The sequence below is a fragment of the Bombina bombina genome, chromosome 6, assembly GCF_027579735.1.
Source record: "Bombina bombina isolate aBomBom1 chromosome 6, aBomBom1.pri, whole genome shotgun sequence".
Classification (NCBI taxonomy): domain Eukaryota; kingdom Metazoa; phylum Chordata; class Amphibia; order Anura; family Bombinatoridae; genus Bombina; species Bombina bombina.
The window spans coordinates 42,279,714-42,295,726 of NC_069504.1; the positions used below are offsets into that span (position 1 = coordinate 42,279,714).

At 37.9% G+C, this 16,013-nt stretch overlaps 1 protein-coding gene across 1 annotated transcript in view; it reads right to left on the minus strand.

The window, feature by feature from the left end:
- The window catches only part of LOC128664316 (collagen alpha-1(VII) chain-like), a 913,939-nt gene that overhangs the window by 489,389 nt on the left and 408,537 nt on the right, over positions 1-16,013 (minus strand). The window contains exons 68-69 of the mRNA XM_053719156.1: positions 4,028-4,252; positions 2,984-3,040 (exon numbers count right to left, since the gene is read on the minus strand). Coding sequence (XP_053575131.1) covers positions 2,984-3,040; positions 4,028-4,252 — 282 coding nt within the window. The remainder of the gene's footprint in view (positions 1-2,983; positions 3,041-4,027; positions 4,253-16,013) is intronic.

The following is a 16,013-nucleotide window of genomic DNA, read 5'->3' on the forward strand; positions in this document are numbered from 1 at the left end:
ACCACTGAGCTTTCCATTAATGTGTCTTCTAAAATGTACCACTGAGCTTTCAATTAATGTGTCTTCTAAAGAATACCACTGAGCTTTCCGTGAATGTGTCTACTGAAGCGTACCACTGAGCTTTCCGTGAATGTGTCTTCTAAAGCGTACCACTGAACTTTCCGTTAATGTGTCTTCTAAAGCATGCCTCTGAGCTTTCCATTGATGTGTCTTCAAAAGAATACCACTGAGCTTTCCGTTAATGTTTCTTCTAAAGTTTACGACTGAGCTCTCCGTTAATGTGTCTTCTAAAGCATACCACTGAGCTTTCCATTAATGTGTCTTCTAAAATGTATCACTGAGCTTTCCATTAATGTGTCTTCTAAAGAATACCACTGAGATTTCCGTGAATGTGTCTAGTGAAGCGTACCACTGAGCTTTCCGTGAATGTGTCTTCTAAAGCGTACCACTGAACTTTCCGTAAATGTGTCTTCTAAAGCGTACCACTGAGCGTTCCATGAATGTGTCTTCTAAACCGTACCATTGAACTTTCCGTGAATATGTCTTCTAGAGCGTACCACTGAGCTTTCCGTAAATGTGTCTTCTTCTGTTTTAACATTGCAACTTTCAGCACGCACATGCTATTTAAACATTGAAGCATGCTGTGGTTAATAAACACGCATTAAAACGACAAAGAAATACAATAACAAGACTGCAAGGCAGAAGCAGGGTTTAGGTGTTAGTTTCCATGGTGCATAAAGCATGAGCACAAATATCTTCAGGTGGACAGAGAGAGAGAGGGCATGGCCATATTCTGTTAAAACTGACATTTTTGCATACACAAAAAAAGTCATCCCAAAGCTGTTCTCACTCATTTTAAGACAATACTTATGCCCAGCAAATATAACAGTTTTAAAAGTACTATTATATATGCTACTTCATTTGTTGTTATCAGATAGTTCAGGATGATTGTAAAGTGGGTTTTCAAATACTGGAAGCCCTAGATGTCTCATTATAGTTTGACATTGTTTTTTTTTTATATATATATATATTCTGTGTATTTTCGATGATCTACTCAATTTACTGATCAGGTAATTTAATAAAAATCACACTTTAAAAATAACCTACATTTGAATCTCACAATTATTTTGGTTTGACATATGAATTAGCACATAGGGATTTTTTTTTGATCTGTAACTCAATATTTAAATCTAGCTTGGCGCGATGATCTCATATATAATCACTTGGAGAAGACAATTGCTAAGCCAATATAGTGTACTGCACAAGGATAATGCTAACCCAATATAGGCCTAGATTACAAGTAGAGCGCTATTAATATAAAATGATAAAATAGTTTTCCAAGAGAATGTTAGAGCAGCTATAATTTTAGGATATATGAAGAGCACTATTTCTTCTTCTTTTAGAGTGCCTTTGGCTTAGCGCTCAAGTGAAAGGCAGGACCTGAGTTTTGTAGAGTGCTCAATAGAAGCGGTGAGGGATTTATCATGGTCGCAGTCTCCGACCTCCAGAAGTCAGCGCACCCTAGGCTTTTACTCAAGCTCCAAAATTTTATTTTTCACTTGTAATATGGTAAGTAAAGAGAGAAACACTATAGTTTGCTCTCTAGCTGTGTTAGTGAAACATAGCACTATCATTTTTACGCCCCTCTTGTAATCAAAGCCATAATCTATATTATGTATTAGAAGGAGTTTTGGTTATGCGAGTATAATGTACCATAAACTACAATGTTTAACCAATATAATGCCATGAACAAGGGCAATCTTCAGTCAATATTATGAAAGGCACAAGGACAATGCTAAGCCAATGTAACATATAGCACACACACAAGGAAATTGTAAAACAATACTATATACTGCAGAAAGACAATCTTAAGACAAAATATTGGGCTGCACAGGGACAATTCAAAACCAGTACAAATAATCAAGAAAAGACAACACATATCGAATGCACTTTACAATGATTAGGCAATATAATAATAATAATAATAATATTTAAAATAAAAATGTTTAATGTACTGCACAGTTTGTATTATTTACTTTACAAGGGCATTGTTTAGAAAGTATAATATATTGCAAAAACACATTACTAAGCCCAAATAACATGCACTGCACAATAATATTGATAACCCAGTATGATGTATTGCAAAAAGGAATTACTAGGCATTGCTAGGCCAACATAGCGTAATACACAAAGACATTAGTTCCAATATAGCTAATTGCACAAAGACATTATTTTGCCAGTATAAAGTACTGCACTAAGGCACTGCTAGGCCAACATAATGTACTGCATATTGGTCAGCCAGTAATAAAGACAAATAACTATATGTGTGTGTCATGTTTAGTATGAATAATTTAATGGTCACCGTATACCTCTGATGTTTTGAGTATTCAAGCCTAGAAAAGTGTTATATATATATATATATATATATACATACTAACGTCTCTATGCATTGAGAAAGACACATGAACATGGTAAATCTTAAAATTAGTGTTTTAATATTCCAGAATACTTTGCAGTACATATTTTCAGGAAGGAATTACACAGTGTACTAGTGAGCAAGACTACAAATACAGTGTTATTCTACTATAAATCAATGTTGAAAGAGAAACAATCATTAATTACATGTATAGTCTATGCATAAGTTCTATGTGGATCTTCTTTTTTTTTAGAATGAAACTACTGTATCAAATATTAGTGTCACTAGGTAATTTTAATACTGGAGAAGACCATACTATATGCACATAATATATCTTAGTCTAGCAGCCACAATCATTGTTTGATATGTAAACATATCTATCTATCTATCTATCTATCTATTCATCTATCTATCTATCCCTCTATCTATATTTCCCTCTATATATATATCTATCTTTCCCTATATCTATCTATCTATCTATCTATCTATCCCTCTATCTATCTATTATCTATCTATCTATCTATTTGTCAATATAATTTATATGATCTCAATAAAATAGTCACTCACCTCTGAGTGAGTTTGTTCCGTTGCACTTATTTCAGTTGGGTCAATTATGTCCTCAATCTAAAAAGTAAAAACAAAGTTTTTCACATCTAGTTTACAGGATTATTCTTATCCATGCAAGTACTATGTTGTGTGGCCATGATATATATATTTTTCTTTTAAATGTAACAAGTAAAAAAAAGAATTGCAGGCTAGCCCTACTCACTAACCCTCCTCTTCCTACTTACAATTGGATCTCTGTACTTTATCTATCAAACCATAACATTCTATAGCCATAAAAAATATAATAATAATTAATTAAGTCAAAATTAAACTGTCATGATTTAAATACAGTATACAATTTTAAACAATTTTGCAATGTACTTCTATTATCAAATTTCTCTTGGTATCCTTTGTTGAAGAGTCAACCTAGGTAGGCTGTTTAGGAATATACACGTCTTTAGCATTCTATGGCAGCAGTGTGTACAACTAAATATAACTCTGCTATAAACTTTGTTGCAGACACTGTTGCCAGATGTCTAAAGACACGTGCACACTCTTGAGCTCTGCTAGGATTACTCTTTAACAAAGGAAACCAAGAGAACTTAGCAACAATGATTATAGAAGTAAATTGGAAAGTTGTTTAACTTTTGTCTTTCCAGTCCAATTACATTTCATTTTTACTTTACTGTCCTGAAAATTAAAACAATTTTTGTCATCAGTGGATTTCTGTTTAGTTTTCATCTCACTTTTGTCACTGAAAAAAAGAACGACAAATATATTTAGTTTGATCAATTAACACTCTCTTCTTATCTTTTGAAGCAGTAACCAATTGAGGGCTAAATTACAAGCACAATGCTTCCATGCAATGCAAACACGATTTCACATTCAAATTTGCGACTACCTTGTAATACCATTGCTCATCTGCCTGCACTGGTATTACTAAGGGGAGCGCAAATATCACTTTCGCAAAAGCAATATTTTGCAGTCCACTTGTTCTCTAGCCCCTAGTATAAAACATTTTGAGAAATAAATCAGTAAATCAGTGTAATGTCAGATAATATTTACCGTCCCCTCACTTATCCTCAAGTCATCATCTAATACACTGACTGTGTACGACGTAGCATTGGTGTTTTCTCCTGAATTGGTTGGACTAAGTTCAGTAACAACGTCCCACAGACTTTCTTGTACGTCTTCAGGTAACAGCATCTCAGACAAGCTCCCCATGAGCATTTCTGGACCTTGGATGATTTCTTCTTGTAAACGTAATCTCTTCTGCTCCTTTTTGCTCTCCTAATAAATCATAAAACGAGAGGCTCAAATACATTTTTCTAACAAAAAAAACCCTTTTACCCCCTATTTCCTATGGGGAACGTTTTCAGGATGGCAGATTTTATATAAATAAATACATAACGCACCCTGTTGGGCTTAGCGCACATACAGAACTTAACCGCCTTAAAAGACATAAGGTGCATTAAACCCGAAAGGAGTAAAATAATTCTTCATGTGCGCTAAACCCAACATGACTTCTATTACAATGTGTTGTGTATTTATTTAATATAAAATATTGAAAAATATTATTAATACAAATAAATAATTATTATAGTGTTCCTTAAAAATTATAATAAATCATGTTAATATTTAATTATATTTTAAGATATTTATAATAAAAATATCATGTACCTTAATATAACTCCTTTTGGGTTTAGCGCACATGCATATACACAAAACCCGACAGAAGTAAAAAATTCTTCATGTGCACTAAACCCAAAGGTAGTTATCAATACTTTCCTATTTTCTTTATTTAGAAAACGTTATTTTTATTTTAAAATAAATATTTATATGTATCTGCATATTCAATAATTGTATTGTTTAAAAAGATAGGTAATCACTTACCCAATCCCTAGTTCTGCATAACCAACACGGTTATATTAATATACTTTTTACCTCTGTGATCTGCAGACTGCCCCTTATTTCAATTCTTTTGACAGACAAGCCAATCAGTGCTGACTCATAAATAACTCCACGGGAATAAGCACAATGTTATCTTATGACACACATGAATTAGCACTGTCTAGCTGTGAAAAATGTCAAAATGCACTAAAATAAGAGGCAGCCTTCAAGGGCTTAGAAATTAACATATGAGCCTACTTAGGTTTAGCTTTCAACAAAGAATACCAAGAGAACAAAGCAAATTTGATGATAAAAGTAAATTGAAAAAATGTGTAAAATGACATGCCCTATCTGAATCATGAAAACATAATTTATGCTTACCTGATAAATTCCTTTCTTCTGTAGTGTGATCAGTCCACGGGTCATCATTACTTCTGGGATATTACTCCTCCCCAACAGGAAGTGCAAGAGGATTCACCCAGCAGAGTTGCATATAGCCCCTCCCCTCTACGTCACCCCCAGTCATTCGACCAAGGACAAAAAACGAGAAAGGAGGAACCAAGGGTGTAGTGGTGACTGGAGTATAATTTAAAAATAAATACCTGCCTTAAAAACAGGGCGGGCCGTGGACTGATCACACTACAGAAGAAAGGAATTTATCAGGTAAGCATAAATTATGTTTTCTTCTGTTAAGTGTGATCAGTCCACGGGTCATCATTACTTCTGGGATACCAATACCAAAGCAAAAGTACACGGATGACGGGAGGGATAGGCAGGCTCTTTATACAGAAGGAACCACTGCCTGAAGAACCTTTCTCCCAAAAATAGCCTCCGAGGAAGCAAATGTGTCAAATTTGGAAAATTTGGAAAAAGTATGAAGTGAAGACCAAGTTGCAGCCTTGCAAATCTGTTCAACAGAGGCCTCATTCTTGAAGGCCCAAGTGGAAGCCACAGCTCTAGTAGAATGGGCTGTAATTCTTTCAGGAGGCTGCTGTCCAGCAGTCTCATAAGCTAAACGTATTATACTACGAAGCCAAAAAGAAAGAGAGGCTGCTGAAGCCTTTTGACCTCTCCTCTGTCCAGAGTACACGACAAACAGAGAAGACGTTTGTCGAAATTCCTTAGTTGCCTGCAAGTAAAATTTTAGGGCACGAACTACATCCAGATTATGTAGTAAGCGTTCCTTCTTTGAAGAAGGATTTGGACACAAAGAAGGAACAACAATCTCTTGATTGATATTCCTGTTAGTGACTACCTTGGGTAAGAACCCAGGTTTAGTACGCAGAACTACCTTATCCGAATGAAAAATCAAATAAGGAGAATCACAATGTAAGGCTGATAACTCAGAGACTCTTCGAGCCGAGGAAATAGCCATTAAAAATAGAACTTTCCAAGATAACAACTTTATATCAATGGAATGGAGGGGTTCAAACGGAACGCCCTGTAAAACGTTTAGAACAAGATTTAAACTCCACGGTGGAGCAACAGTCTTAAACACAGGCTTAATCCTCGCTAAAGCCTGACAAAAAGCCTGAACGTCTGGCACTTCTGACAGACGTTTGTGTAACAGAATAGACAGAGCTGAGATCTGTCCCTTTAATGAACTAGCAGATAAACCCTTTTCTAAACCTTCTTGTAGAAAAGACAATATCCTAGGAATCCTAACCTTACTCCAAGAGTAACCTTTGGATTCACACCAGTATAGGTATTTACGCCATATTTTATGGTAAATCTTTCTGGTAACAGGCTTCCTAGCCTGTATTAAGGTGTCAATAACTGACTCAGAAAACCCACGTTTTGATAAAATCAAACGTTCAATTTCCAAGCAGTCAGCTTCAGAGAAGTTAGATTTTGATGTTTGAAAGGACCCTGTATCAGAAGGTCCTGTGTCAGAGGTAGAGACCAAGGTGGACAGGATGACATGTCCACCAGGTCTGCATACCAAGTCCTGCGTGGCCATGCAGGTGCTATCAGAATCACTGATGCTCTCTCCTGTTTGATTCTGGCAATCAATCGAGGAAGCATCGGGAAGGGTGGAAACACATAAGCCATCCTGAAGTCCCAAGGTGCTGTCAGGGCATCTATTAGGACTGCTCCTGGATCCCTGGATCTGGACCCGTAGCGAGGAAGCTTGGCGTTCTGTCGAGACGCCATGAGATCTATCTCTGGTTTGCCCCAACGTCGAAGTATTTGGGCAAAGACCTCCGGATGAAGTTCCCACTCCCCCGGATGAAAAGTCTGACGACTTAAGAAATCCGCCTCCCAGTTTTCCACTCCCGGGATGTGGATTGCTGACAGGTGGCAAGAGTGAGACTCTGCCCAGCGAATTATCTTTGATACTTCCATCATTGCTAGGGAGCTTCTTGTCCCTCCCTGATGGTTGATGTAAGCTACAGTCGTGATGTTGTCCGACTGAAACCTGATGAACTCCCGAGTTGTCAACTGGGGCCAGGCCAGAAGGGCATTGAGAACTGCTCTCAATTCCAGAATGTTTATTGGCAGGAGACTCTCCTCCTGACTCCATTGTCCCTGAGCCTTCAGAGAATTCCAGACGGCACCCCAACCTAGAAGGCTGGCGTCTGTTGTTACAATTGTCCAGTCTGGTCTGCTGAATGGCATCCCCCTGGACAGATGTGGCCGAGAAAGCCACCATAGAAGAGAATTTCTGGTCTCTTGATCCAGATTCAGAGAAGGGGACAAGTCTGAGTAATCCCCATTCCACTGACTCAGCATGCACAATTGCAGTGGTCTGAGGTGTAAGCGGGCAAATGGCACTATGTCCATTGCCGCTACCATTAAGCCGATTACCTCCATGCATTGAGCCACCGATGGGTGTTGAATGGAATGAAGGGTGCGGCAAGCACTTTGAAGTCTTATTAACCTGTCTTCTGTCAGGTAAATCTTCATTTCTACAGAATCTATAAGAGTCCCCAGGAAGGGAACTCTTGTGAGTGGAACGAGTGAGCTTTTCTTTTCGTTCACCTTCCATCCATGTGACCTTAGAAATGCCAGTACTAACTCTGTATGAGACTTGGCAGTTTGAAAGCTTGAAGCTTGTATCAGAATGTCGTCTAGGTAGGGAGCTACCGAAATTCCCCGCGGTCTTAGTACCGCCAGAAGAGCACCTAGAACCTTTGTGAAGATTCTTGGAGCTGTAGCCAATCCGAATGGAAGAGCTACAAACTGGTAATGTCTGTCTAGAAAGGCAAATCTTAGATACCGGTAATGATCTTTGTGAATCGGTATGTGAAGGTAAGCATCCTTTAAGTCCACTGTGGTCATGTACTGACCCTCTTGGATCATAGGTAAAATTGTCCGGATAGTCTCCATTTTGAATGATGGAACTCTTAGGAATTTGTTTAGGATCTTTAAATCCAGGATTGGTCTGAAAGTTCCTTCTTTTTTGGGAACCACAAACAGATTTGAGTAAAACCCTTTTCCCTGTTCCAACCGTGGAACTGGATGGATTACTCCCATTAACAATAGTTCTTGTATACAGCGCAGAAACGCTTCTTTCTTTGTTTGGTCTGTCGACAACCTTGACAGATGAAATCTCTCTCTTGGAGGAGAGTGTTTGAAGTCCAGAAGGTATCCCTGAGATATTATCTCTAGCGCCCAGGGATCCTGGACATCTCTTGCCCAAGCCTGGGCGAAGAGAGAAAGTCTGCCCCCCACTAGATCCGATCCCGGATCGGGGGCCCTCAATTCATGCTGTTTTAGTGGCAACAGCAGGTTTCCTGGCCTGCTTGCCCTTGTTCCAGGACTGGTTAGGTCTCCAGCCTTGTCTGTAGCGAGCACCAGATCCTTCTTGTTTTGGAGTAGTGGAAGTTGATGCTGCTCCTGCTTTGAAATTCCGAAAGGAACGAAAATTAGACTGTCTAGCCTTAGGTTTAGCTTTGTCTTGAGGTAGGGCGTGGCCCTTACCTCCTGTAATGTCAGCGATAATTTCTTTCAAACCAGGCCCAAATAAGGTCTGTCCCTTGAAAGGTATATTAAGTAATTTAGACTTAGAAGTTACATCAGCTGACCAGGATTTTAGCCACAGTGCTCTGCGCGCCTGAATGGCGAATCCGGAATTCTTAGCCGTAAGTTTAATTAAATGTACTACGGCTTCCGAAATGAAAGAATTAGATAGCTTAAGTACTCTAAGCCTGTCTGAAATGTCGTCCAGCGTAGCTGAACTAAGATTCTCTTCTAGAGACTCAATCCAGAATGCCGCTGCAGCCGTGATCGGCGCAATGCATGCAAGGGGTTGCAATATAAAACCTTGTTGAACAAACATTTTCTTAAGGTAACCCTCTAATTTTTTATCCATTGGATCTGAAAAGGCACAGCTATCCTCCACCGGGATAGTGGTACGCTTAGCTAAAGTAGAAACTGCTCCCTCCACCTTAGGGACCGTTTGCCATAAGTCCCGCGTGGTGGCGTCTATCGGAAACATCTTTCTAAATATCGGAGGGGGTGAGAACGGCACACCGGGTCTATCCCACTCCTTAGTAATAATTTCAGTTAGTCTCTTAGGTATAGGAAAAACGTCAGTACTTGTTGGTACAGCAAAATATTTATCCAATCTACACATTTTCTCTGGTATTGCAACTGTGTTACAATCATTCAGGGCCGCTAACACCTCCCCTAGTAAAACACGGAGGTTTTCCAGCTTAAATTTAAAATTTGAAATATCTGAATCCAATCTGTTTGGATCAGAACCGTCAGCTGCAGAATGAAGCTCTCCGTCCTCATGTTCTGCAAGTTGTGACGCAGTATCTGACATGGCTCTAACATTATCAGCGCACTCTGTTCTCACCCCAGAGTGATCTCGCTTGCCCCTTAGTTCTGGTAATTTAGCCAAAACCTCAGTCATAACAGTAGCCATATCTTGTAATGTTATTTGTAATGGCCGCCCAGATGTACTTGGCGTCGCCATATCGCGCACGTCCCGGGCGGGAGATGCGGGTACTGTCACGTGAGGCGAGTTAGTCGGCATAACTCTCCCCTCGTTGTTTGGTGAAATTTGTTCAATTTGTACAGATTGACTTTTACTTAATGTAGCATCAATACAGTTAGTACATAAATTTCTATTGGGCTCCACCTTGGCTTTAGTACAAATAGTACAGGTCTCATCTTCTGAATCAGACATGTTTAACAAACTAGCAAATGTAACTTAGCAAAGGATTGTATCCAGTAGCAAGAAATAACTAACCCTGAGGCATAAAAAAGTTAAAGATAAACGTTTTTTATCACAGTCAACTACAATCTTACAGCTCTGTTAGATTACTTCCCTCAAATTAGCTTTGAAGCTCCCTGGGTTCTGTAGAGATAAACCGGAACATGCAGGAAAAACAATGAGCTTTGACTGAAATTTTTGATGCGTAGCAAAAAGCGCCAAAAAGGTCCCACCCCCTCACACACAACAGTGAGAGAGATTAAGCAACTGTCATAATTAGATCCAGCAACTGCCAAGTGGAAAAATAGTGCCCAAACATTTTATTCACCCAGTACCTCAGAAAATGAAAACGATTTTACATTCCAGCAAAAACGTTTAACATAATTAAGAGTTATTAAAAAGCCTATTGTATTCCTATTAGGCTAAAATCTTACATACACAGTGTAATTCCAGAGAAGTACCATTCTCCAGAAAACAAAAATGTAAATTATACATACATGATATAATGTCGGTATGGCAGTATTTTCTCAGCAATTCCATTGTTAGAAATAAAAACTGCTACATACCTCTTTGCAGAATAAACTGCCCGCTGCCCCCTGATCTGAAGTTTACCTCTCCTCAGATGGCCGAGAACAGCAATATGATCTTAACAACTCCGGCTAAAATCATAGTAAAAAACTCTGGTAGATTCTTCTTCAAACTCTACCGGAGAAGGAATAACACGCTCCGGTGCTATTAAAAAATAACAAACTTTTGATTGAAGAAATAAAACTAAATAAAATCACCATAGTCCTCTCACACATCCTATCTAGTCGTTGGGTGCAAGAGAATGACTGGGGGTGACGTAGAGGGGAGGGGCTATATGCAACTCTGCTGGGTGAATCCTCTTGCACTTCCTGTTGGGGAGGAGTAATATCCCAGAAGTAATGATGACCCGTGGACTGATCACACTTAACAGAAGAAAGTTTATTTTTGACTAGCCTGTTCCTTTAATGCACTCAAGTAGGAAAAAATAGATCATTGAGAACACATTATAGGGGAGAACAAAAACACAATACATTTAATATACTGTGGTCTAGGTTAATTAATGCCATTTTTAAAGTATTTCAGTTGGGATTTGCTGACTGTTATGAGAGCGGGAGGTGACATCACCGATGGGGGTGTGGCTTATAGCCGCTATAGTCTATGTCGCAGTTACTAAGCTAGATGTGTTGTACAAGCTGTTTACTTCTATGCTCTGCAATAAAATAGCGTTGTACCTTCTATGCTGTGTCCTGGCAAACACACAGAGAAAACGGAGTAGCAGCTGATACCGTCATCATCCCCAAACAATATACATGCTGCAGATTACATGGTTTGCCATCGCTGCACAAGTATGTATTAGTGCTTTCATTTCATCGTGGAGCAAGAGGCGGTGCATTTCCTTGGTGATATCTGTGAGTATAACAGCGGACCGCAGACAGTCTGGTTTACTAACTATACAGAGTCTACTGGAGCTAAACACCTGACCCCGGAGGTCTCCTCTGCATTTAATTGTGTTCATCACACATTGTTACAAGCATTGAGACTACCTATGTGACTTTGCATATGGAAAAACTGGATAATTACTAACACAGTGGACTCTACTACAAACTAATATTTTGAGAGGCTGTATACTGGGTGCATGAGTGATAAAGGATCTGGGACAACTACTCCTTAGCCAGAACCTGTGACTGAAGTCTTCCTTAATACAGATACACGGATGCATTAACCAGCGATACCATATTATTGCTTACAAGAACTGTCCTTACTGGTTTAAATTACAATATACAAGAGGAACTCTTGTATTATTACTGGAAATTGTGTGCATCCAATACTTCATATGTCTTATGTGACTTTAGTAGCATCTGATATTCCCTAGGGACGCCTAGGGTTTTGATTGATTTTTTGTTTTTTTGTTTTCTTTTTTTGTATGTCTGGCTGCGACCGTTCTGAGTGTGTGGAGAGTGTATAGGGCATGAGATTTTGTTCTGTATATATTTGCTCTTCTGTGAATAAAATTGCATATATGATCATACTTTTGGTGTGCTGAGATTTTATGTTTACATAAATACATATGAACGTGAATGAGTCTTTCTATTCCCAATGTGCTCCAAATGGTGTGTCACATGAATCAGAAAGTCCAATATTTAATCCTGGGTTCCCAGTGGATCTTGAAAAAAAGAATCTGATATAGTGTAATATATCAATGGATAAAATGAATATGATATAAAAAGATGTGTACTCACACTAAGAGCTACTTTAAAGGGACATTAAACACTTGACTGCTAAAAATAATTAAAACTAACTTCTACTGTGTAATAATAAAAAAACTGAGTACAGCTCTTTATGCTGTAACTTCAGCTTACACAAAACATTTCAAGAAAATTGTTTCTATTACTATACATATCTATCTATATCTATATCTTTTTTTTTTCTTTTTTTTTTTTTCTTTTTTCTCTTTCCCTTTATTTATTTTTTTATTTTTTTCAAAGGATTTTTATTAATACAGAGAAAAAAAAATATTACATTCATTTGACAACACATAGATATGGGTAATTTCTGTACCATATCTAAACAACATCCAAAATATTACAAAGAATACATAGGTCATGTATAAATCAAATATATCATAAGAGGAATACAATAAGATAATAATTCGAAAAGACTCCATATTTAACTATGGTATCATTGAATAACATCCTCTACCTCTGAATTTACCATTAGGGGAAAGAGGAATGAAGCAAAAAAAAGAAAGAAAGAAAAAAAAAACGATCTGAAACGCCCTTTCCCTCCCAGGAGAGAAGCTCGAGTACATTCCTGCTTATCTACGTTTGAATGGTTCCATAAATTAAATTATTCTCCTCTAACTCTTCTAAGACTCCTTAGTCACTATTTGCAATCAAAAGCGGGTCAGCTTTAACTAAAAAAATAACTTCTTCTGGCTTCAATATGGTCGTTGAGTCTTATTTCCGTTACTAAACTGAATACTCCAAATTAAGCTGCTCAATGGCCACTGGTTAACTGACCCTAATGCCCTTAAAAACTGGACTCCCTGAAATATCTACATCTAAGATCAGCATATTTACTTCTTTATATATACCTGGTTTTCGGGACCACTATTGATACTTATTAGAGGGTACCTTTCTATTCATAAGCTCTATATAGTGCTCCTTAGAGAAACTTGATCCTAATACGCTAATTGGCACAACACTCTCTGAATCAAGCCTAGGGGAGAACAACGGGGGGGAGAAGAGAGAGAAAAAAAAAAAATACATTAAAGACCTCCTTGGACTTCACTTCTCGAATCTATTCCTCTGAAAACCAGAGCCTCGAAAGATTCCCCCTTTCAATTTGTTGTTGTATCCAAGTGGACCTTTTCCAATAAGATACCACCTGTCTCTGTGTTTCCAATGGGAGGGAGCAAATATATTTCTTCCACTTATTAAAAAACTGGGGCAGCTGTTTGGAATTAATATCTCTTATATTATATTGTTCGAACACCATCTGATGGTGTACTTCTTTTAAGAAATCTTTAAATCTAGGGTTTTTTTTGCCTCTCCAATTTTTAAGAATTAGGTTCCGCCCTATCAGTATGAGTAGATTAACAAATCTATTGTTAGGCACAGCGAGAGTATATTTGCATAGGAAGAAGATATGAGGTAAAGTGAGTTTAAATCTTATCCCTGTTATTTTAATGCCCCAGATTATTTTCTGCCAAAATTGATATATTTTTGGACATGTCCAAAAACAATGTGTCAGATCTGCATTCTCAGAATAGCATTTGGGACAGTTTTTCCTTTCCTGATCCCATTTGGCTAGTCTAGCCGGTGTAAGATACACTCTGTATATCATTTTCAGGTGTGATTCTTTCCAGCTATGCATAATCGTAGTGCCTGAGACCAGTGCTATGCTCTGCAAAATTGTCGTGGTGTCTAAGGTAATTTTATCTTTGGACCACTTATTCGTTATATCCAAAATATTATGCTTCCCCCGATTTTCAGAATGGTGTCATAAATGCGAGAAATAGTGCTCACCCCCTCATGGTATTCTCTAATGATTGTTTTTAGTTCTTTACTGTCAATTTCCAGCCCTGTATCCTGTCTCAATTTCTCAATCCAATGTCTAACCTGTAAGTAGGCAAAAAAACTAGTCCTAGGGAGATTAAATTGATGAGATAGTTTCTCAACGATTGCAACCTCAAGTTATTACCTTCACATATCTGCACTACGTAGTTCACTCCCCGCTCCGACCATATCTGGAATATTGAGGGGTCTAATCCCGGCGAAAAGCCTGGGTTACCCCGTAAGGGTAAAAACTCTGATTTCCGAAAATTGATTCTTAATTCACTACATATTTTTTGCCAAGCCTGTATTATGAATTTAAATGTAGTCAATTGGTATATTGTTCCAGGAAGTCTATTTGCAGGATGGTGTAAAATTGCCTTTAAGTTAAAAGGCTTGATTACTGATGTTTCAATCTCGAAAAAGGAAACTAACTCTTTTTCAGAAATCCAGTCTAACGCGAATTTAGCTAAAGTTGCGTAATTATAAAATTTAACATTAGGACATGCCATCCCTCCATAGACTTTTGGTAATGTTAATTTAAATATGGAAATACGTGGTTTCTTTCCTTGCCAGATAAATCGGTTGAAGCTCCTATAAAGAAAGGTCAAGTCTTTTTTATATAGTAGCAAAGGGAGGTTCTGTAGAAAATATAAGAGCTTTGGGAACAGGACCACCTTGATCAACATAATTCGGGCTGTAATTGAAAGCGGTAAATTGCCCCAATTCTGAAGCTTCCTATCCAGTCCTCTAATGCATGGCTTAAAATTAAGATCATACCATAGGTTAGGATCTTTGCTCAGTGTGATGCCTAAATATGTGATCTGTGTTGTTTCCATAAAAGGATAGTTTCTCTGATCACAGGGTTTATGTATCCACAAAATCTCTGATTTCTCATAGTTAATTTTATAGCCTGAAAACGAGCTAAATATGTTGAATATCGTAATAAGCCGAGGGATAGAAACAGCTGTATTACTGAGGAAAAGTAACAGATCATCTGCAAATAATGAAAGAACCACTCTAACTCCTCCAATCTGAATGCCCTGCATTGCCTTCCGTAGATAGATTGCCAATGGTTCAATAGATAAATTAAAAAGGAATGGTGATAATGGGCAGCCTTGACGCGTGCCACGCCTAAGAACTATCTTATTAGTAGGATGCCCATTCACTATTATTGAAGAAGTTGGTTCTAGGTAAAGCTGTCTAATGAATTGTTGGAAAATCCCCGTTATACCAAAGTTCTCCAATGAAGTAAACAGATGATCCCATATGATGGAATCAAACGCTTTTTCGGCGTCAATTGTGAGGATAGCCTGATCAGGTTTAGCGTAATGTCTTTTCTTCTCCAGTTTATTCCAATAATGGTCCAATACTAATTGGACTTTCCATAAGTTCTTAACTGGATTTCTACCCATCATAAAACCTGTCTGATCAGGATGTATCATAGATCCTAGGGGAGATTTTAGTCTATTAGCTAAAATGTACGTGAGTATTTTATAATCCTGGTTAAGGAGTGAAATTGGCCTGTAAGAGGATGGAAGTTCTGGGTCCTTACCTTTCTTAAGTATCAGCACTATGTTAGATGCCGCAAATAATGAAGATTGTGGTTTATTACCTACAAAATATTCATTAAATAATTTACCTAAGACTGGAGATATTTGTTCCAGAAGTATTTTATAGAATTCAGCCGGCAAATCATCTGGTCCGGGAGCTTTTCCAAATTTTAACTTTTTAATAGCACTTACTATTTCTTCCCCAGATATAGGTTCGTTGAGTCTCTGAAGATCTTCTGTTCCTATTTGGGGTAGACTTACCTGTTGCCAAAACTGCTCCTTATTTACCATATTGACCTGCTTGGTAGCATAAAGGTGTTGAAAGGGTCGGTCACTCTATTATTCCCAATTTTCAATGCTGC